Source organism: Electrophorus electricus, chromosome 8 (genome assembly GCF_013358815.1).
Source record: "Electrophorus electricus isolate fEleEle1 chromosome 8, fEleEle1.pri, whole genome shotgun sequence".
Classification (NCBI taxonomy): Eukaryota; Metazoa; Chordata; class Actinopteri; order Gymnotiformes; family Gymnotidae; genus Electrophorus; species Electrophorus electricus.
Window position 1 is genome coordinate 27,296,006 of NC_049542.1, and position 24,120 is coordinate 27,320,125.

A 24,120-nucleotide genomic window follows, 5' to 3' on the forward strand; every position below is an offset into this window, starting at 1 on the left:
TAAACCAAGATGATATGATGCCCAAGCAGTAGCCTACAGACACTGGGATCTTATACATTTATTAAATCTGATACTGGGAAAACAGAGGACATTTAGGCATCATTAAAAAATATCAATGCTAACATTGTTTACATACAAAATTTACAAGACAAAGGCTTTGCAGTCAAAGTGGCTCACCTGACATTTGAACACAAAAAACCTTATAGTTTCTTAAGAGTAACATCTTAACCATAATAGCTCAATGAACACTTTTTATTTGTTCTGAGTCCAAATGAAGTCATTGCATAGTCGAAAAGAATAACTTAAACATACTATGAATGATTTGCAAGAAACTAAATAGTGTCAGCAGAATGCATAAAGTTGTAATTTCAGATTAAAAATCTCTGCACATTAACAGTGAAAAAATGGCTAGAGTGTCCTTGTGCTCATTGCTGCTTCAGCCGAGATGGTAATTTACCTTGACTTTGGCAGAGCCATAGAAATCCAGTGGCTGTGGGAAGATATTTGCCTTATCTCCTATGTGCACAGACCATTTACCTGCAGCCCTCTTCGACCTTTACAAAAAGCCCCTACACTTGTAGAATCCATCAGTATTGTATTAGAGTAGACCCTGGAACTGTGCCATAGATTTCAGTATAAGCTCTACACTCACACAGGTCTACCCTTTGTTCATAAAGGAATCTGTAGAGGAGTAACCCTTAGACATCTGCTTTGAAGACTTCCAGGTCTATGTGCTGTCACTATAGACGAGGATACTGAGGAAGCCCTTATACAAAAGTTTACTTGTTCATCTACTTTGCTAGTTTCAGCAGATTAGTTTTTGCAGAGCAAAATGGTTGCTGCCTCAAGACCTTCTGTGGGTCAGATGGTGTCACTGAGAAGTATGGATGTCTCCTGCTTTCGGTATATATATATATATATATATATATATATATATTATATATATATATATATATATATATATATAAGGAGTATACCAATCTGATGGAGCCCATCCATCACACGAGGGCAGTATTGACCAGAAAATAAATGGCATATCAAGACAGATGGAGCAAATGGCCTGGGTCTCTTCCCTCATTCATACCTAACAGTGCTGCCTACAGATCTTCCTATAGCTCTCCAGCAGAAAGGATGGTCTAACAGTGGACAGCTAGTTCCTGCACCATGAAGAAGGCTGGTCTTCCACTCATGGGTACCTTAAGCAGCTTTATAGACCAAGGAAGGCTGGGCAAATGCCCTGGGTAGCCAGAAACATCTTGGTGGCAGGAAATGTTTGACAAGTGAGAAAATCTCAGTTGTAAACAGCTATAAAAATTATTAAACCATTGATTTATTTGTTAATAATGAGTGGTCATTTTTTTAAAAATACGCACTCAAGAGATTCAATAACAATGATGTAGCAGTAGTGAAGCATCTGAATACATTCAGTAGCATAATAAAGAGACTTTTAATTAACTGTGTAAGTAAGATGTGTCTGATGAAATCTGATTAATTTAGTTGTGTCCAACTTCATATCTGTATCTTCACAATACTGAGCTATCTCAAACTCCACACACATGAGCCACATTTTAGCTAGATCACATGTAGATAACCCTAACCAATCAAACTATTGCCTGATGCACTCTGTCTACTAATCGCTCAAATGCTTGTTGAGGTAAACTGTTACAGTGTCACAATTGGCTGCTCCTAGGGTCCAATTACTGCTTTCTTTTCCATGTGCTCTTTTGTTATCATTATGTTAATTAGACTCCTCATTTGGTTTTCCCAACTTGATTCATCTCACGTCTCTAGTTAGTTCTTATTTGTACTTACATTTAACTGATGCTTTCCCCTCCCCCTAAATGTGACTTACACTCATGGATGAGTGCCACCTGAGCAACTGGGTATTGTAATAACTTGGCAGTGGTGGGACTTGAACTGACAACCTTCTGATTACTAGTCAAGTACCATAACCACTGAGCTAAAAAAGCAGGACATTGTGAAAATAGCATATCATAGCACTATGCTTCTGTGACAATATGTGCAAGCATGAAAATAAGACCTATTACATTAAATTAGCAATTCAGTAAAACATTTTAATAAAATGTTGAACACTTTCATCAAGCACATCAAGCATTATTGTGGTTATAGTGTACTGGTCTGTTGTTACATATTTTTAAATCAACCATCCAATTGTGTATTGGTTTAAATTGCTTTTCTATTTATTTCATTAACATATTATATTATGTCAAAGATCATATTTATGTCAAAGATTTCTATTGGAAAACAAGACATGGTATAATGGTATAATGAAATATTGTTGTGCTCCTGCTCTGATTATCAAATATTAATATAAGTATCACATGTCTAACCCATTCTGGTTACACTCCATGCCTGACTGCTTCCCAAAATTCCATACCTGGTTCATATCAGTGCTGTTAGCATGAAATATATATGCACATTTTTCTTTGTAATTCCAAGTCTTGCACTTGTTTGCATATCTTCACCATATCACAAGTATTTTTTCACCAATGTTATTTTGTAACCTCTTTGTTTATTTTGTCCATCAAAGTACACCATAAAGGTCCTGTGTCAGCATGAGCACCTGGTCTGCTCTGTTACATCCTGACCTGCTGTTACAATATTAACATATTTCCATTGTTCCCAACATCTTCTTATGTTCTTTTGAACATAAAGAACCAATGAAAAATTCTCTCAAAATCAACACCAAAAACATGTCAGAGATATCATAACACATGCACACATCTCTCCTTCACTTCAGCCCTGCAGTCACTTCCTCCCCTCTGTTCTCACACTAAAGTTTTATTTAAACTCCACATTGACACATTTATTGTGTTTTATTCAGAAGATCAAGGAATGGTTGAGCTCCCTCCAGAACCAGGACTACATCATTTAACTATAGTCTGTGTATTCATAAAGCATGAAAAGTCTCTGATGCAGGACCAAACTGGATCCTTAATAATAATAATAATAATAATAATAATAATAATAATAATAATAATAATAAGCACCTGAGAATATAATAAGCATAGAAAGACATTTTAGCAGAAGCAAAGCGCTAAGACAAGATTTAAGGACAGAAAGTAAGAGAGAGAGAATGGGTTTAAAAAGAAGGAAATGAGTTGACAGAGTAGCAGATCAAGAGAGTTAGGGTTAGGGTTAGGGTTAGAACATCCAACAGTTTAGATACAAATAAATTGCAAGACAAATGATCTCTTAGATTCTCTCTGAAAATGTAGTACCAGTTCAAAGTCTGGACAAACCTACTCTTTGTTTATTCTCACTGTTTTCTACATTTTACAAAAAGAGTAAAGGTATAAAAACAATGAAATAGCACATGTGTTAAACATTGTTATTGTTTAAACAAATTTAATTACCACCCTTTACTTTGATGACAGCATTTCATGTTCTTGGTGATCTCTTAACCAGATTCATAATCACCTATGATATCTTAAGGATATTCCCACATATGTGTAGAAACACTAAAGTTCAGAGTGAAAACTATTTGTTGAGAGGGTGTAATTAAAAAATATTAATAAAAAAATGTTATTGTATCTTTCACTATTAAAATTTGTTTTAAAAATAAATTTAGGCATAAACAATTAGATTATGATACCTTTAAAAAGACTATGAAGGCCTAATAGTCAGGAGTGTCCAAACATTTGACTGGTACTCTATGTGTATGTAATGTATATGAGTAGTTAACTAAACTACTACCTATTCTATTGATAACATAATTATGTAGTTTTATACTTTCCAGCAGGAGCCAGTCCTGGACGTAATCAATAATTATTCATATTTAAGATGTGTAATTTACACTATGAACAGTCAAGAAAATAGTATTCATCTCAGTAAACACTTGTTCTATACTATCTGTTCAAATTTTAAAACCAAAATAATGCCTTTTATTTGGAACTTAAAAGATAATAATTTGTTTTTCAGCTTGTGATGATATAGTTAAATTAATTTGGAAAAGTTATTTGATGTATAATGAGCAACCTTTTTTTGCCATGTGTGTGCATGCATGAATCCAACGCATTCTAGTGCTGAATACAAGTACAAATAAAACAGCCACAAAATCAGATGGAAGTTTCATAATAAATTGTATGAATAGTAGTAAACATTTGTGGGCACCAGGGGGCGATCAAGGAACCATATATAATTTCTTCTCACTACTTAGCCTGGCAGAGAAAATATAAACCAGAAAACATTGTATTGTTATTGTGTTGTGCTATTAAATGTCTGTATTTAAACATTCTATTTAAAAACTTCACAAAATTTGTTTAAATATTTTTCATGGTCTATCTTCCCAATCTATCTTGCGCACATACCAAACTTCTTTTTTAATATTTATGTAAAGTAGTTATAGTATACAAGTGCAATAATAGCTTGTATTATAATATGATACAATATATAAGCTTTAATAATAGTGGCTGTAGTAGATAAGCTCTAGAAGTAATAGTTATAATGGAATAATATTGTTAAACACGCAAGAGAATGTAACACAGGAAATACTTTTAACTGAAATTACAGGGGTCTACTACAGATGACAGCAACCATTTTGAGGCATATTCTGGTTTGATAACTTAGCACTTAAAATGTTACTATATGAGAAGAAGACAGTTCACACTGAAATCAGTAATACTGCAGAGCATAAAGGACCCAGACATGATTGTTATCAGCCACCGCACCGGGACCCTGGTTCTCATTTGCACATCTAATAACAATTTGCGCCTGTTGAATTTTAGACAGAAGCGTGAGCAGGAGCAAACTAGAGAACTTAGTCTGTGCAGACAGGGGTAATAACATAGTGGCAGAAAAGAACCGTGGATATGTCATTTAAATGACTGCCTCTGGGTTTGCTATTCAATAAACTTTTTAGCAATTGTGGTTCTTGACTGCCTCAATAAGCCTGTCAACAGGATTTTGTAATTGGATTTTTTTGTTTGGTTTTTTTTGGGGGGGTGGGGGGTGGTATTTCTAACAACAGTTTTTCACAAAATAATACCAAAGATGAAAAAAGTATATTGCCCAAAGATATATTAAAAAATGTTGGTATAGAGTACAACACCAAGCATGTTATGTTTTATACAGGTTTTTCAGAAAACAAAATGCATAAACAATTGTTCTTTTTAATTTTTTTCACATCAGTGTTTTAAGAACTTTGCCCCTTTTCCTTCTCCCCCATGTGTGTTACCCTCCCCTCACCTCATATTCCTCTCCTTTCTCACCTCAGATCATGTGCAGTTAGTCTCAGGCAAAAGTTAAAAACACCCCCCACACACACATGCCTTTGTCTTGCTTCCATTTTTGGCCTGACATTGTCACCGCTCTCCTTCACATACTCTCTCTCAGCCTGTTTTATTGCTCTCAACGCTTTTCCTTTCCTTTAACCTCTCATTTCTGCATGTGTGTGTGTGCGTGTGTGCGCTGCATATCTCACCATCTAGCATGGCGAAGCGCTCATCCTCATGTGTGTGTGGTAGAGAGGAGGTGGCATGGCAGAAGGGGGTGTAGCCATAGGAAGCAACTGGGGGGCAGGGCCTCCAGTGTGGGAGGAGTGGTGAGTGTGGGGGTAGGAAGAGGAGGAGGAGGAGCTTGCGGGTTGGAGGTGGAAGCTGGCTGCGGAGGATGGGCCTGACGAGGGCGGGTTGGAGGGAAGGCTGCTCTTGGCCACCAGCGGTGGTGAGGTCTGGTTGAGCTGGATAGAGATGTCACTGGAGGCTTCTGAAGCACTGCGACCACGCTGGGGGGGAGGCCAGGAGTCGGGGTGCAGGTACTGGCCGCTGTAGTCACTGCACTCAGACAGGCGGGGGCGATAAAGAGCTGGGTGGGGCCGGTACATCTCCTCTTCGGCGTACCGTTTCATGAAGAGGTAGACCGACATCACACCAGCACCCTGACCGAAAAGGTGTCAGGGAAGAAAGAGAGAGAGAGAGAGAGAGAGAGACAGACAGACAGACAGAGAGAGAGACAGACAGAGAGAAGTCAAAAAGAATAAGGTCAAAAAGAAACAGCGTGTAATAAAAAATTGCTTTCTTTTTTATTCTAATTACCATTAAGTGAAACACTAGTTTATATGGTTTATCATAGCTGAGGGAATTGTGTTAAATCTTGACTGCATTATTACCATCTGAGCACCTGTTTGTTAAACCCCGAATTGTTATATAATCATGCTGGAGAGAAAAACTGCCATAAGCAATATAGTTGATGTTACATAGCCAGAAGAACTGACTTATAGGAAACCAACAAAACTTTAAAATTTTAACAAAGCAAATATTATATGATTTTTAACTTTTAATACACACCTGTTTGTAAAGGTTTAATTCAGCCCTATTCTCTCCATCTGTATTTCCAAACTACAAATTACTTTTTCCAACTTGAATGTCCTTTTGTGATTATTATATATAGTATATTCTTACAGTGGGTGTGGATGTGTTTTAGAGCACCTCACACTCCAAAATCAGTTGTCTACTAGAGACTTGAGCTAAATGCATCCTTATAAGACCTATCATCCATACAAATGCACCAGACGTCAGAAGCAAAAGAAAGGTAGCAGAAGCAGAAGATATAAGAAAAAATACATGCATTACAAAAATTTGAAAATAAAGAATTCAAAGACTGTCAAAATGAGATGAATGTGTAATAATTTAGTTGAAAACAATGATTTGATTCTCATTAATTACTTTTGCAAAAAAGTAAATATTTCTTACATTTCATGTATTATAATTAATATTTCACTGGTGAATTTTACTATATTATTTGAAGCATTTGGCACTAAATTAGGCCCATGGTTTGTTTCTACTTTCCAACTTAACATACAAGGTCCATGCTTCATTGTGGTTCAAGGTTTACTGTGATCATCTGAATAGCATGAAAAATGTCAGGGTTTTCCTAATTCAACCATATAAATGTTACTTAGTACATACTGAAATACTGAAATTCTTTTTCATTCATTTTAATTCATCATTTGCATTTGCATTATATATTTCTAAATTGATGATAATATTTGCTTGTTGATAGCTTTGTATATAAATACAAAGTGATCAGGAGACACTAGAGCTAAAGTGTGTGTGGCACATGTGGCATGATGCCAATATGCTTCTGATGGGGAAACATACAAGTTCAGAGGTGTGGGTCAAATAGTACTACTGTTTAAATTAATGACCTGAACCCTGCAAATGTGCTCAGTAATAGCACTAATGCTTAGGGTTTTAGAGTAGAAATTAGGCCTGACTAATATATTGGTTGTGTATTGATGAGAAAGACCCCAGTGCAGTTAGCACTGAGCAGCACACAATGACAGCAGAGCTGCGATGACAAGACAGCACCAGGATGAGGATGGGTGGGAAGCAGGTGCAGTTACCCCACAGCACTGACCTCTTTGAGCAGAAAGGAGCTGGCGGCGAAGGCAAAGGACCAGCCATAGTGGTAGTGGAAGAACTGCTCAGGCTCCCTCGGCCGGTTCATTACTTCGTCATTTATACTAGAAATGTAGAGCACCAGACCGACCACCAGACTCAAGCCTGGAAACGTCAGAGTGAGAGAGAGCGGAGTATGAACAGGCCTACTAACTGTTAATCAGCCAACAAATATAATCCTAAAGCATTTGGAAGGATGCCTAAAAAATAACGTTAAAAAGAAAAAAGTTATAAAGAGTGATGAAGACACTGCAAGTCAATAGCTCCCCTTAACCATCTGTTTGCTGTCAGAAGAAAACTATTGGTCAAACATAAACTAGACTCTTTGACAGTAATTACAGATGACAGGGTGAGGCTGAGCGAATTCAGAACACAGTAACTCTCAGCATATTGGATTGTGATGCATTATCACTGAAAGAGTGTTTAAATGTCACATTCACGATGAGGGGAAAGGTAGCATGGGAAAGAAGAGAGATGCGAAAGAAAAAGTCCCTGGCATAACCAAACACAAACAGAGAGAACAGAATATGTTCTGTTCTCCTGTCAAAAGTAATTAAGTCATACTTTTGATGAAGTGTTCAATAACTCTGAAATGTATGCTCATGATATGAATCAATATTAATCATCTCACAAAAAGTTTTACATAGAGAAGTGGCCCTCATATTTTTAAATGTACCTTTTCTTCTGCTGTACATTTTAGCTTGATGAGACATAGAAGAAGGAGCCTGGGTCATGTTACAGGATTACTTCATACATAACAGGGTCTCAAAGACAAGACCAAAACTCAGGCACGCTCAGTGCAGTCCTCGCTTTTTAAAGAGTAGCAGTATCATTAATGCTTGGTTTCAAAATAGATGTGTTAGAGTCCAGCAGTTCTGTATTGATTTCTGTTTAGCCACTGTTAAGTAGAGCCTCCCTGTCACCGATGCGGTTGTGAAACACTTTGTTACAGAAAGGCAGTAGATGAAACACTTCATTAGAGAATGACAGTGGGTAAAATACTTTATCACAGAATAACAGTGGCACCTGTTTGGGTATCAATGTTCTACAAGGCTGTGGTATGTGTCCCCAGGCTGTGGTACTGACAGACAGAGGTGGCACCACAGAGTTTCTGCCCGAGTGGGCCAGACCGGCTGTGAGCCAACAAAAAAAAAGAAAAAACCTCCACAAGAAGCCCTGGTGAGACACGCTGACCTCATTTGGAGCATGAGTGTCTGAGGCCTTGTTAAACCCAGAACACTCCCAGCACTGCCTGTGGCTTACTATGTGGCCTGACGGAAGTGTCACCATCATCTACAGTGACATTACAGCATAGCTTAGAGCAAATCCAGTGAATTTGTCAAAACTATGAGCACATTTTACCAGATACTGCTGAGACTTTCTGATCATAATAAATATTGGTCAGATGTACTAGCCAACTACAGTTACTAAGTCAAAGAAGAAAGTTTGACAGGTGTAACGGGTTACATGGGTGTGAGTTACTTCAACAGCACTGAAAGGTTAGACTTGTTTAAGTGAAACCCAAACTCATGCTGATTATCAGGACCAAATGTGATTCTCTTTAGGTTCAAGTTTAGCTTTATTTGCCATTTGTAAGTATCAAAAATACATACATTGGCATTCAAAATGAGAATAAAAAATAAAAGAAACAAATAAAAATGTTAACCTATGACACACACACACACAAAACCTAAAACACACACATAACCTCCAACACACACGCACAAATAACCTATGACACACACAACCTACGACACACCAACACACGCACACATAACGTACAACACACGCAAACATAGCCTACGACACACACACACATAGCCTACAACACACACAAACATAACCTACGACACACACACAGCTTACCACGCACACACACACACACACACACACACACACACACACACACACACACACACACACACACACACACATAACCTATGACACACCAAAACATGCACATATAACCTACTACACAAGCACACACCCATAACCTATGACACACACACACAAAACCTAGGTGACACGTGCACATATAACCTAAGACATTCGCACACATAACCTACAACACACACACACAACTTACGACACACGCACATAACCTAAGACACACCCATAACCTACAACACACATGCACACAAAACTTGCACAACAAGATCACTTGTTTTGTTCCATTTCATCTGTCTCTTAGTTTTGAATGTGAACCAAAAAAGGTATCTGGTTTGTTTGTTTGTTTGTTATATGGATGTTCACTAATACAAATACTCACTATTAGCAATAATCGCAATTTGAGCCATTTTGGAAATCCTTGATGTCAATATTAAAGCATACCATCTTGTATTCAGATTTCTTAAAAATTATGTTACTCAACTTTTAGACTTCCTGTGTAGAATATCTGCAGATGGCTTGGCAGGATCTACAAAGAGGTTTGCACAAAACACATAACCTAGTGTTGTCACACTTATCATTCAAATGGTCATTTACCTGACACTTTTAGCCAAAGTGACTTACAATTATGACTGAATATATCTTGAGCAACTGAGGGTTAAGTAACTTGCTCAGGGACCCAACAGGGGGGCTTGAACTGGCAATTTTCTGATTACAAGACAAGCACCTTAACCACTTAACCTAGTGTCATTATTCTTATAAGACCAATCATCAGACTTCAGTAATAACCTAGTGTTGTCATACTTCGGTGTGTGTGACAAACTGAACCCCACCCATGTGTGGCACTGTTCTACTTTTTGAACTTTTATTTTAATTTTCATTTATGTATATAGCACTTTTCATGCATAAAAACACAGCTAAAAGGGCTTCACAGCACAAAAAGTGTAAAACAATTGACAAATAAAAACATAAAAAGAATAGAATAACAAACATAGAATGACAATGACTGACAACAAAACAAAACAAAAGTGAATAATTAAAGTTTAAATAAATACAGGAATAATAAGAATAAGAATAGCAATGTAATTATTTAAAAAATAATGTGTAAGGCTTTCCACAAAAGCAAACCCTCAAGAATATTGTGGTATAATGTATTAATTCTAAAAATACAAGGATAGATAAACACAAGGAAGGATAAACACTGTTTAACATAGTGTCTGGTCTGAAACCCTTAGGGTAATTTTTCAAAAACATTTTTAAGAATGTTTTAATAATTCATTTATTTTGTTTAAAGACTACATTTTTTATTTTAAATCTGAAAATAGTCTAATAATTTAAAATTGATTAATCTGGATTGTGTTTATTTGATAGAGGCTCATCACAGTAATCTTGAGAGCATCCAGAAATATAACAAATCATTCAGCCAATGAAAATATGTTTAGGGTTGTTTCTATTTTCATTTCATTATCTTTCAAAAATGCAGTTGCCTCTCCTCTCAAGAATGTCTTATTAGAATGTTCAATGCAGCTTTTTAGAATTTCTTAGTGTATTACTAATTTAATTTTCCTCCAAACTCTTTCAGATTTCTTCTTGAGCTGTTGCAGCTGCTAGCTTTTCTACGGTGGTGCTTTATGCAGAGGTGTCCTTTTTTCCTTTTCTGGTGCAACTATATCTAGAGTTGATCTCAACCTTGAGTTGAACACATCAACATGTCATGCAAGGCCCTATTCTGGGCCTTTCTACATGCTAATCAGAATTCATGTCCTCAGACAAACTAAATTCACACATTCCCAATGGGCCACACTTACTATGAACACATAGTATGTGTCAAACTCGGGTGAAAGGAATAGACTCCTTCCAGAGCTTTCTCTTTTGCACTTTGGGGTGAATGTTAGTGAGGAGTAATTGACCACTCACTGTATGTCAAAATAGAGGGAAGTCAAGTGAAACATTGTTCATTAAAATGCAGAGGTGTCGTTGAGCTACTGCCCCTTGCCTGGTTGACATACTGGATTTAAAGAGAAACAGCATTGGATCACAATGAATACATCTACGATGTCACCCATCACACTCTACATTAAAAAAGCAAACAAAATCTCAACAAAAAAAACATTCAGTAAGATCTCAGATGTAAACAACTAATGTAAACAACCATAATGAAAAATAAGCAGAAGATGATTATGGTACAGCAGAATCCTCACCTGACAGGATGAAAAATATTCCAGAGACGAAGGCCAGGATGGTACGCTGAGGCCGAATGTGCCCGATGTTACTGATGATGAAGGCCGTGAAAACAAAGAGGAGGGATACCAAGGGGAAGGGGGTCGCTGTCCTTACCATTTCTGAGGGAAGGGAAAGAAAGAGCTAGCGATGACATCATGATGCATTTCAACAAGCAGTGCAGCACAAAAGAGAGCTAATGAACACAATCTGAACGCCACACTTAATTTCCTGTTCCATTTTCCCGCATAGTTTGGTCAGTCATTGCTCTGTTTTATCACCGCTTATATTATAACATATTTGTTATTGCCGGTGAATAAGCAATATGGGTCTCGGGCTAATGTTCAAACTGTGGAGCTGTGAATATATGCAGAATCCTGCATATACTACAAATCACCTGATTTAATGCAATGGTTACAGAAGTGTTTACTATAATGTACATTCAATATTATTAGTAAACAATCAACATATAAGAAGTTGTACTGTTCTGAGTATATTTAATATCCTGGATATACAAAATTAAGCCTGGTATTAATGGTCTACCACTAAATGAAGTGTCCTTTACTCAATATATTTGCTGTGTTCTCTGTTGTAATCTCAATTTCAGGCTCAGTGAAGTATTCTGATGCCACACATCTCCCCTTCTCTGGCCCTGAGAGAGAGAGAGAGAGAGAGAGAGAGAGAGAGAGAGAGAGAGAGAGAGAGAGAGAGAGAGAGAGAGAGAGAGAGTGAGTGAGTGAGGTAGAATAAAAAACAGGGATAAAATGCAAAGAGGAAACAGAAGCATGAGTCACAAAAAATGGGTGAAGCAAATATTAACAGTGGCAGAGATACACAGAGACAGACATCGAGAGAGACAGAAAGTTGCAATGGGGACAGAAATTAATTTTGTTCAAACGTGAAGGAAAATGTAGATGTTAAGCATTAAGCACTGGACTTGTTTGAGAAGCAAGAGGTTGAGTTTAAAAAAAAAAAAATCTTCTCCCTCATAAAACTATGATTCCCCTTTTCCTTTGGAGTCATGTGATACCACAGAGTCTTTTATTACTCTTTTATTAATTTAATCTTAGTTACTAAATAATGTGCATTAAGACTAATAATCTAATTATTAAAACAATAATCCTAGAGTGTAGGAACTTATATAAATGTCTATTGTCGATGTTTACATCATCTGTATTTGAGATCTGCACTCCTCATTGGCTCTGCTGTATTGACAGTTAAATAAGAGTGACAAAGAGGTAAAGTTTGTGTACAACTGCTAATCCTTTAATTTTTTTTTAGATTTAGCTTCACAATAAATGTAGGTGCTGCCTTTACTGTCCAGAAATCATTAAGGAGATTTAGTTTCACTATAAACTCTGATTTTGTCTTTACTGTCCAGAAATCATTAAGGAGATATAGTTTCACAGTAAATGCTGGTGTTTACTCTTTACATGAAATCTCATTTATTGTCAACACTTCAAAGTTATTTTCAAAGTTATTTTATTTTCTTTGGCTGCAGATGTCAATTAATTCATGGTTTTGAGTTATTACTCAAAATTTCAAGTTTCTAAATATATTTGAAAGATGAGAACTTAACTTATCTTTACTATGATTGATCACAGTGAAGAATCCTACCTGACAATGAGAATACAACATTGTGTGAATGGGCAGCTTCATGGATTTTATATTTTGCTTTGACATCGTTAGCCATTGTTAGTTGGGTAATTTTTGAAATTGACTTTCTCCTTTAACACATAAGGGACGTTCATTTTTGCAGCTTAGTTTTATGGATGTTTTAAGTTAACTTTTAAGATAAAACTGTACCGGGTTAACTGACATTAACTGACTAACCTAGCTAAATTTTTAGCACTTGTTAATCTGTTTGCTAGCTAAACAAGGTTAAGTATCATGTTTTGAGTTTGACATTAACTAACTATATTAATATTTGTATTTTGTGCTAAGTTAATTTAAGGCCACATTAAAATTCCAATTGTTATTTATTTAAAAACTCACAAGATCAGTTTATTAGTTTGTAATTTGCTGTGAAATGTATGCAATGTTTAGGAACTGTACATATACTTGCTAATTTTTATGTTTTGGGTTTTTTTTTGTTGTTGTTGTTGTTTTTAAAATAATTACTGAGCATTTAATTGTATTACTGTCAAGGTCTATATGAAGTTCACCAGGATTGCTAGTAAGAACCTGAAGCAGAATTTCATTGTCAGGCTTAATCCTCTTTTAATCATCTTGGTAAACTATATAATTTTTAACAGGGTTCTTAAAATATCACCAGAATTGTTGATTTCTTTATATTTATTAAGCTACTTGTTAAAAGTTACATTACTTTTATGTCATGTAATTACATGTGTGCTGTGATTTAAAATTCTTTTTCTAAATTCTTTTGCAACAAACATGGTCTTATATACAGAGGGTTCTTAGGAATTAAATGCATTCTTAGTCTGCACACATTTGAAACAAATTTTTGGAGTTGTGTGCCTTCTGCTCCTACATATTATACATATATTACAAACATATGTCTACATTCAAACAATGAAAATAAAACAAAATGCTAATCAGGCTGGCATAAAGACCGATATAGGCCAGGGACCCGTTTACAGCACCTGCACTAACTGCAGACGCTGCAGCACTGCACCTAAAGTGTTTGTGTGAAGGTGCTTTTGTTTGTGTATGTTTGTACTTCTTGTTCATCTATAGGCGCTTCACTGCATGGGGAAAGCAACGGACTGACCCGAGAGAGGCAGGTACTCTGCCTTTCTCCCTACTTTGTGAGGGTCTCCCAGGTGGGAGGTTCCTGGCCTTGTGCAGGGTGGGCACTGGGCATGGCCATACTGTGTCTGTGTGTGTGTACGGCAGCCCGGAGGCTGTCACGTGGTATGGCCTGCCACATGCAAGGGGCTTCACCTTATTTGTAACCATGCCCTCCATAAATGCACGCACCTGCATGGGGTTGTGTGTATTTAAACCTCTGCTGGTGTATGCATTATGCTGGTCATTGTTTGCTGAAGTCCGCTTAAACGTTTGTATATCTATTGTTCAGTGTTGTGTAATCTGTATATAGTTAAATGTATCGTTATGTCTATCGCTAATGTCATGTGTGAGTGCTACCGTTATTGTTCATGTTTTACGTTAATAAATGTTTCACTCTATCGAGGAAGTCTGTGCTCCACGCCCGCTGGCACTCGGGCCAGCAGCAACGTGACAGATAATCTATACATCACCATCAATCAGATCACTGATAATCCATACAGCAACCATCCCACAGCTCATTGATAATCCATACATCACCATTACACAGCTCATTGATAATCCATACATCCACCATCACTCAACTCACTGATAATCTATACATCACCATCACTCATCTCATTGGTATGCAGTAGTTGTGTTTTCCCTTAAAAAAAGCACAAATAACAGGTGTGTAATTCAACTATTTTCATTAGTTATTTGAACCTGTTTATGCAAAACATCTCTAATCTTTTACAGCTCTTGTGTAGGAGTCTAAGGATCATAGTATATTTGCTGAGGTGCCAGTGGGGATTTCGGTATGATCACATTCTTTTGACCGCCCACTTCCTCCAACTAATTAAGAGTTACTTCCTATTTGAAAACCTCATAGATGTCTGTACAATATAAAAACATTCTCAAAATACTGGTAATATTCAAAATGGTTTGAAATATTGATGGTGTTAGTAGCCCAGGTCAGTTCGTTGTTGGTGGTCTGTTTGCCAGGCTTGATAATTTGGTCGCAAACATTTTGTCACCAAACTAGGAGACATCACATCGCCAACCCCTGCACTGAAGATGTCTCCTTGTTTGATGACGAAACGTTTGCAACCATACTGGTAATATACAAGTTGACATATGTGAAACTATATTATGTTCAGATATATAAATCTGTATAACTAATAAAATCTCAATAAATTCATCAGTGAAGCATTAAAAGCTTGAGATAAGTGACAGTCATTGTTTTTATTTAAATACAATCAATTTTTAAGTGAAACCAACTACTCTTGAATTGTGAATTTATGTCAACTTGTGATTTTTTCACTTGACTTATTAACTTACTGTATCCACTAAGTGTAAAGTCCACATTCATGTAACACTTTGCTTTAAGCACTGGTTGCAAAGGTTTTAAGGGCACTTCTGCAGCAAGATCTGTGGGAAAATAGCACTGCGAAGATAATAACCAGTGTTAAATAACCCTGAGCCAGGCCCTTAACCCTCAAATTGTACTCAGTCGTTTTTGTAGGTTGCTTTGGATAAAAGTGTCAGATAAATTCCTTAAATGTCGATAATAATATTCAGCAGTTGTTCTGTGGTCAGAAACTGATGAGGTTGACTGCTGATGTAGGTATGCCAGCAGATATCTACATTCTATAATTTTATGCTTATAAAAATGCACTTATGAGTTCTGCAGAACATTGAGTTTTCCCTACTCCCAAAGCTCATCAGCTAATTATTAAGCCTTACATGAATGTGACCAGGTGTTTTGTGCAGAGAAACTTGTGCAGGGCAGTAGGGTACCTAAAAAAGGGCTATCTAAACTGGAGCTAAGCGCTTCTGACCTCTGAGACAAGTGTAGGTAGGTAAGTGTAGATAAACTATGTGTTATATTTATGTTATATCTAGTGAAATCTGACCACTCTTCTGGACTGAGATCTCAGATGTTGTTGTGGGATGTGTTGGAGCCATTCTCTCAGTTTGGGGGTCCCAGCCCCTAGTGCTCTGATTACCATGGGGACCACAGTTGCCTTCACCTTCCACATAATTTCTACCTCTTCTCTCAGCCCTTGGTATTTCTTGAGCTTCTTATGTTCCTAGTTACTGTAACTCTGGATCACCACATCTATCACTATGGCCCTCTTCTGCTGTTTGACCATCATTACTATATCCAGTTGGTTATCCATTGAAATTAACATCTTGTCTGTCTGTATCTGGAAGTCCCACAGGATCGTGGCACACTCATTTTCCACCACTCATTTTTGGGCATATAAACCACTTAGACTTTGGAATTTATAGCCCATACTCAGCAAAGGTGTTTCTGTATATGCCACTCAGGGGCATCTTCGCACAGCCTGCATCTAGGGTCCTGCCTGGTGTGGTAGATTCCAGCCTCTATTGATCTTATATTCAGAGCTTGTTCCTGTGCTATCATGATTAGTGTCTCTGTGCTGTCTTTCGGTCCAGTCTTTTCCAGCCATTGGTAGGATTTCTCCATATCAGCCACTTTCACTATCGCTATCACTATCACTATGTAGCATGGTACATACCGTCCAGGAGTTTTCCCTCCCATGTTGGTTCCTGTTCCTCCTCATTTCCATCCTCCTTGGGTTTATACTGTCTGAGGTACTCACTAAGGACTTCTTGACTTGGGACCATCACCATGGTGTACTCCTGGATCTTGTTGAGCTCTCCTCCTTCTGCTTCTCCTCCTTCTGCAAATCCAGCCTCAGAGTGCTGGATTTGGGAAGACACCCTTCATGCATTGTGAGTAGTTTCCTTGTCTTTATGTAAGTGGTGTCTGTCTCCTCCTTAGACCAGTTTATTATGCCAGAGGGTTATCTGATGACTGGTAGAGTGTAGGTGTTTATGTGTGTGTGTATGTGTGTGTGTCTGTGTGTGTGTGTGTGTGTGTGTGTGTGTGTGTGTGTATGTGTGTGTGTGTGTGTGTGTGTGTGTGTGTGTGTGTGTCGGACTTCTGTCCGAAACCTCTCTCTCTTTCTCTCTCTCTTTCTCTCTCTCCTCTCATATATTCATAGTGACAGTATTCAGTTAGAATAATAGGTTCAACTGTGTCTTTGTGAAATACAGAATATAGTACATTCATTTATTACAATGGATATAATGTACAAAAACCATCCACTGCACTGTATAATGTAACTGGGAGGTCCCCAATCAACCCACAGAGATACACAACTACCCACCACTGACAGCAGTGGCAAGACCCTAAAACATGGTGACATCATCCTTACACTTCTCCTAGTCCGTCGTTCCCTGCCAACTGGTGTGGCATCGTTTCAGTCCACCTCAGCACTTCCTGCTCATGTTGTGAAAGCAAACCAGCATGCAATACAACCAGAATTCATATATTCAGTGTTTAGCAATCTGAACATTAATAATAATAATAATAATAATAATATAACATTAATAATATTAATATTAATATGCAAATGTACCACTTCATTCCCAATTTATTCAAACAATACACATTTTAAATTTCTTTAAATTAAATGGAAATTGAATATTGCACCAATTTGTTGCACCGATTTGGCTTTCCTTTCAAAGCATACAGGCAGCGGAATATGATTCCACATCAGTGTCATGAAACCCACCCTAACCTCACAAATAAAAGGGGAATTATAAGCAAATACATTTAACATAGTGAATAAGTATGTTGGTGGGTATAATATATGGCATGAGATGTAAAGGCCATACACTGGGTGTAATGTTTCAGATAAAGCCTGTTGCTTGCAGATAGAATGAGGCATGTTTTTAATTATTAAGGGATAATCCAACACGGTAGTCAAAATACAGGCAATGGTCAGAACCAGAATCACATACAGGGTATAAACAGTCCTAGGTCAAAATCCAGAAAGACAATATAATAAGGCAGTTAAATCTTAAAGGGGCAGGCAAAAACAAAGGAGAGTAATTGGACAAAAAACAGAAATACCGTAAGACAATCAGAAACACTGCTTGGTATGCCATGACAGTTCGAGTGGCAATACTTCACAGAGTCTGGTAATGCCAGGTACAAATAGGTAATGTAAATGAGTAGCAGCTAATATTAATAGTCAGGTGATGACGAACGTGTGTATACTTGGTGATTGGCTGCATCACCATCGGAATGCTGGGAGTTGTAGTGATCCTAGAAAATGGGTGGCATGATACTGGGGCAAATACTGAAGTGATTAAACTGACTCTACAGTTGTAGTACACTAACAATGCCTGGACCTGGAACAGCCAGGTTTTGTTAATGTAGTGAGGCACCCATTCACTTTTGTTTCATCTTAGCAAGCACTGTGTACATTGTAACAATTCAAAATGCACAGATATCTTCACAGATATTTTGGGTAAACTATTCTATGGTAGAGTGGGAAAACTAGTCTACTGTGGGGTTGGGAGCTGTAGCCTACTAAGTGATGTGTGTCCACTAGTCTAGGATGTGAGGTGTCGGAACTCTAGGCTACTAAGGGATGAAGAGCTCCAGCCTACCAGCCACGAAGCAAACCCTCCAAAGGCCGGAATGGAGTGCCATCTTGACCTCAGTGGTCTGGTTCTGCTGCAGCACAATACCCTCCTCCATAAGTAACCAGTAGTCTGTCGACACGGCCAAGCCCACCAAGAGCAGCCCACATGCCCCAAACACAGAGGAGAGAAGCGTTAGGGCCCTGGTGCTGAATGAGCTCATCTATGGAGAAGAGAAGAAGAGTACAAAATGAAAGATTTAACAGTTGAACCTTATTTTAGTTCTAATAAAGACTATAAGACACACTGATTCATCCAATCCATTCAGCAGTTTTATTCTGTTACCCTCAAAGAAGGTGTTTTTAATACTGTATATCATGTTTCATCACTATTCACAATTCATCACTAATTATTCATTCTTAATTTACTCCCATCTATCCTTTTAAACAAAGGATGTAGAAACATATAAATATAGAAACAAAGGAGGTGAAGTTCTCGATTAAAATAAATGCACAGATGAATATCCATTTGGATAGTCTACATTTTTGGTTAAGAATCTACCTATGTACTTAGTAACATGGATATAATTGAGTGTATGGTAAGATCAATGGAAACTCACTTAAAATACAGAAATAGCACAGTGATAGTATGTAGCCTGTTTAGGAAAATAAGCAGAGAGAAAAGGTGTGCGTGTTTTTGGTGTTTTGTGTATTTTATGTGTGTATTGTGTGTGTGTGTGTGTGTGTGTGTGTGTGTGTGTGTGTGTGTGTGTGTGTATGTGAGTGTGAGAGAGATAGAGATCATATTTCCACAAACCAGGAGAAGCAGCCAGATGGCAGGGTCAGGCCTCCTGTGTCATTAAATGTTCCATATTCATATTCTCAAATGCCACAGTTACAAACATCTGACAGACCAGCCAAGAGGAAGCTACTGTGCACAAAATTCACAGAAACTTGCTATTTGGCAGTGAAATGGAAGCCTACAGAAAAATTAGGTCCTTTAGGTACCTTTAGGTCTTGTTGTTGTGGGTATGTGCTTTATTAGTAAGCTTTTGAAATCCCCAATGATCTCAAAACTAGATTGTCATTTATGGAGTAAGATAGTATTAGTAAAGAATATCACTTTGAAAAATGTATTCATAAGACCCATTTTAATTTTTGTTTATGTGATGTCAATGAATCAAAACAGTACATTTAACTGATATACAAATAGTGTATACAATACAAAACTAAAAGGCAAGTAATGTATATAATTGTTAACTAATGCAATAATCAACTGTTAATAATTTGAAATGAAGTCAGCTGTGAGACTAAATTTCAGCTCATATCTCAGTCAGCTCAACATTATTCAGTTAATTTTGGATTGTTTTTGTAAACTCAACCAGTTTAATTCAATTACCATCATATAACAAGTTTTTATAGGGTACGTTTTTCAGTGTCCTCCAGGAATCAAACACCAGGCTCAATATTACAGGAGTTGAAAACTAAATAAACACCAACTGAAATTAAATACCTTTACACTGTGGTGTTTCTAAATCTTAATTAATGTAATTCATAATGAGAGTCAAATTAAAACATTTCCAATAATTCTTGAATAAATGCCATTTTCAAAGAAAGCTAGGACAAAACAAATGAAAAACAGCCACTCAAAGAGATCAGGGAAGAAGTGTGAGAAAAGGGATGTGAAGAGCTGGATGTGCTGAAGACCAAGCCTGTGAGAACTAAGACTCCTCTTTTATTAGGTCTGTGTTATTTGAGGTTTCTATGGCAAATTTTGCAATAGCAACTTTTGTATTTTGGATGAAAAGTAGAATTCACCATTAATGACCACTAATTTATCAACTTGATGTCAAGCTTGAAATAAAGCTAGAATATTTAATTCACTTTCTGGAGAACAGGCATGTAATTAACAAAAATGTGACAGATATATTAGGCATTCCCTCCACAAGTAATTGAATTCTGGATTTTGGGTGAGCTGCTCATTTACAACACCTTTCTTATAGACGGGGTGCTATAGCAAACACTTAGAGACTGGGGATACAATAGCAAATACTTAGAGACTGGGGGTGCTATAGCAAACACTTAGAGACTAGGGATGCTGTAGTAAACACTTAGAGACTGGGGATGCTATAGTAAACAGTCATTTATTCCATGCTACAGAACAGTGTGAGAATGTACAATATGGATGAACTGAAAGAAGTTATAATACAGATATGAATTGTATTTTGGATAGATTGTCTGATTAATGCTATGCTTCTGGCAGAGACCAAGTGCAAAATAAACACTGTAAAGTTATAGGAGGAGCAGTCCATAGACTGCAGACACTTTTGATGAAAAAACTACAGCACCCATGGTGCACTGGGGAATCTGCAGATGGCATGTCCTGTTGAGTGGGGAAATAGGAACCAGGAGGTATAGTTTTCTGTTGAGAAGGCAATATGTAAAAAATAATAATAAATGTGATAACAGGGCATTAGAAAATCATCATTTCTAGGAGAGAAATGAATAATGAAAAATTGTCACACAAAACATGGGTGGGTGTGAGCAAGGGACATGGGGAAAATCCTTGGACCAAAAATATCTAAGAGGACACACGTGCACACAACTACGGGGGTGGGGGGGGGGGGGGGAGTACACTTACATGCATTCACATGTACACATTCATGAATCCAGCACATCACCCATTCATACGAATTAATTGTCTTTGTGTTCTTAAAACAAAAAACAGGGAAAACCTCGCCCTGACTCAACGCAAAATATATTACCTTCCCATCTAATTTGGCCACTCTCCGCGTCACTTTCTACTTCGTCTCTCCTCACTGTTGTCGCCCGCCTGGTACGTACACACGCACGCACGCACGCACGCACATCCCTACCGCAGCACTGGCAGCACACTACAATGAGACTGAAACACGAGTAAGGAATATTCCGTTTTCTCTTAGACATATATAACAATGTCTCCTGTATCCACGAACACCCACTTTATAAAGCGGTGTATCAGTTGTAGAAGGCTATATCAGTCACACCAGTAAATGAGACGCGATTAAAGGTTAAAACGAACGGAAGGTAAATCATGAGAAAATTTAAGATATAGAAATTGTTTTGTGGCGGGGAGAGAACGATAGAGAGAGATAAGGAGACGTTTAATATCAAAATGTTACCCAAGGATCGCTCCACACACCTTTAATAAATTTCCCGTCATAATGTCGTGGTTCTCTGTTATCATAAATTCATGAGCTTTTAATTATATATATTGACGCTAACAGATTTAGAGGAAATACCCAAACATATATGGGCTACATGTACATGTTACCTGCTCTAATGACTGGTTCTCTGAAACTCGGTTTGTTGTTTTGAGTCAAATGCTGCAGCGCGCGGTAATGACGGAGATATACACTCACCCTCTCCGCGCGACCCAGTCAGCGGTGCACAGGCGCTGAAAGATCCGAACGCCAAGAACCCTTACAGGATTTTGCCGTTTCCCACCTCTCTCTCTCTCTCTCTCTCTCTCTCTCTCTCTCTCTCTCTCTCTCTCTCTCTAACTCTCTCCTCAATTCTTCATCTTACTCATTACCTCCTTTTGGCACTGCGGAGAATTGGTTGAATGGTCTACAGTGCAAAGCGCGGAGACACGAGCAGTCAGAACCACATAGACAGAGTGGGACAGTTTGGAGAGGGAGAGGAAGAGAATGCGCGCGAGAGAGAGTAAGCAGAGAAGAGGTGGAGAGAGAGAGAGGAAGCGAGAGAGAGGACACATTCTCTAGGCTGCACGCCACGCTGATGAGGCTCAATTAGGTCAGATGCTTTTAAGATAGTTCTCATTCCAGCTGTATTATGCATGCATATTTGTTCAGATAAATTCTCATTTCTGATTTTTAAAACGGACTGATACCTAATAAATGTCGTTTATTAGAAATAAGTATATATATATATATATATATATATACTATAATATATATATATATATATATATATATATATATATATATATATATATATATATATATTATTTGCAGTGCAAATAAAGTCAACTTTCTGAATACGTCTTGCTCTTCACAATAAAAAAATCTTTATAAGACTATGAATAATATATAATAATGTAATAATAATATATTGTGTATGCCTGTTGTGTGTGTGTGTGTGTGTGTGTGTGTGTGTGTGTGTGTGTGGAGGGGGGGGGGATATCTTACTGCAGTAAATATGCGAGTGCTTATTTTGCTAGAGCAAATTAAGTACCACTGGACTGCAGTACATATATGCGTGTTTTATATATAAAACACAGCCCTCCCGGCAGTCTTTTTTTCCCTCAAGCTCAGGACTTCTCTGAAAGAAGAGGTCCAGGAGCTTGAGGGTCCTGTGTAGTATCTTAGCTTTTCCCAGGACTGCACTCTTCTGGGGTTTCTCAGTTTGGGGTCATTTACCACAGGAACCACATCTATCACTATGGCCCTCTTCAGCTGTTTACTGCTATGTCTTGTTGGTTATTTACATTTACCTGACACCTTTTATCCAACGCAACTTACAATTATGAATACAACTTGAGCAATTGAGGGTTAAGAGCCTTGCCAAGGGGCCCAACTATGACAACTTGTCAGTGGTGGGGCTTGAACAAGTCAAGTACCTTAACCACTGAGTTACCACTGCCCTTTAGCCATTACCATCTTATCTGTCTGTATCTGGAAGTTCCAAAAGGTCTTAACATGGTCATCTTAGGTGGTCATTTCCCAACACCTTTTGGGTGTATCCCACTTTGACATTGGAACTTCCAGCCCATACTCAGCACAGATGTTTCTGTACACTATGCGAGCCACTTGGTTATTGAGTTCCAAGTACGCTCTGCCTGCTAGCATCTTGCATCCCGCTGTTGTGTACTGGATTGTCTCAGGGGCATCTTTGCACAGCCTGCATCTGAGGTCCTGCCTGGTGTGGCAGAACCCAGCCTCTACTGGTCTTCTGTTCAGAGCTTGTTCTGTACTGTCTTTCAGTCCAGCCCTTTCCAGCCATTGGTAGGATTTCTCCCTATCTGTCACTTCCACTATCTTGTTGGTGGACATACCATGCAGGTGTTTTCTTCCCATGATGGTTCCTGCTCCTCCTCACTTCCATCCTCCTTGGGTTTTTACTGTCAGACCTATTCACTAAGCACTTCATCACTCAGGACCATCATCCTGGTGTACTCCTGGATCTTGGTTGTTTCATCCTGAATAGTGGCTGACACTAGTCCTCAGCCCCCCTCCGTCCCCTTAGTGTACAGTCTCAGAATGCTGGATTAGAGATGAACCCTTCGTGCATTGTGAGGAGTTTCCTTGTCTTGATATCAGTAGCTTCTATATCCTCCTTAGGCCAGTTTATTATGTCAATGGGGTATCTGATGGCAGGGCATAGGTGTTGATAGCTCTGAT

The 24,120-nt window shown here is 37.9% G+C and overlaps 1 protein-coding gene across 1 annotated transcript; it reads right to left on the bottom strand.

The window, feature by feature from the left end:
• Positions 1-2,818: 2,818 nt before the first annotated feature.
• On the bottom strand, positions 2,819-22,385 carry cacng7a (calcium channel, voltage-dependent, gamma subunit 7a). The gene is made up of 6 exons (XM_027008279.2): positions 22,120-22,385; positions 18,747-18,942; positions 12,094-12,180; positions 11,510-11,650; positions 7,381-7,526; positions 2,819-5,899 (listed from the first exon to the last, which is right to left on the bottom strand). The coding sequence occupies exons 2-6, from the start codon at positions 18,940-18,942 to the stop codon at positions 5,447-5,449; spliced, it is 1,023 nt and encodes a 340-aa protein (XP_026864080.2). The 5' UTR covers positions 22,120-22,385; the 3' UTR covers positions 2,819-5,446.
• Positions 22,386-24,120: the final 1,735 nt, after the last annotated feature.

Excerpts from the sequence above, each read along its gene's own strand:
- cacng7a (XM_027008279.2), bottom strand. The coding sequence starts at position 18,942 with ATGAGCTCATTCAGCACCAGGGCCCTAACGCTTCTCTCCTCTGTGTTT. Across the intron at positions 11,651-12,093 it reads GAACACAGCAAATATATTGA|AAATGGTAAGGACAGCGACC; the intron begins GTAAAGGACACT and ends CCCTTCCCTCAG. Across the intron at positions 5,900-7,380 it reads GCTCCTTTCTGCTCAAAGAG|GGTGCTGGTGTGATGTCGGT; the intron begins GTCAGTGCTGTG and ends CTTTTCGGTCAG.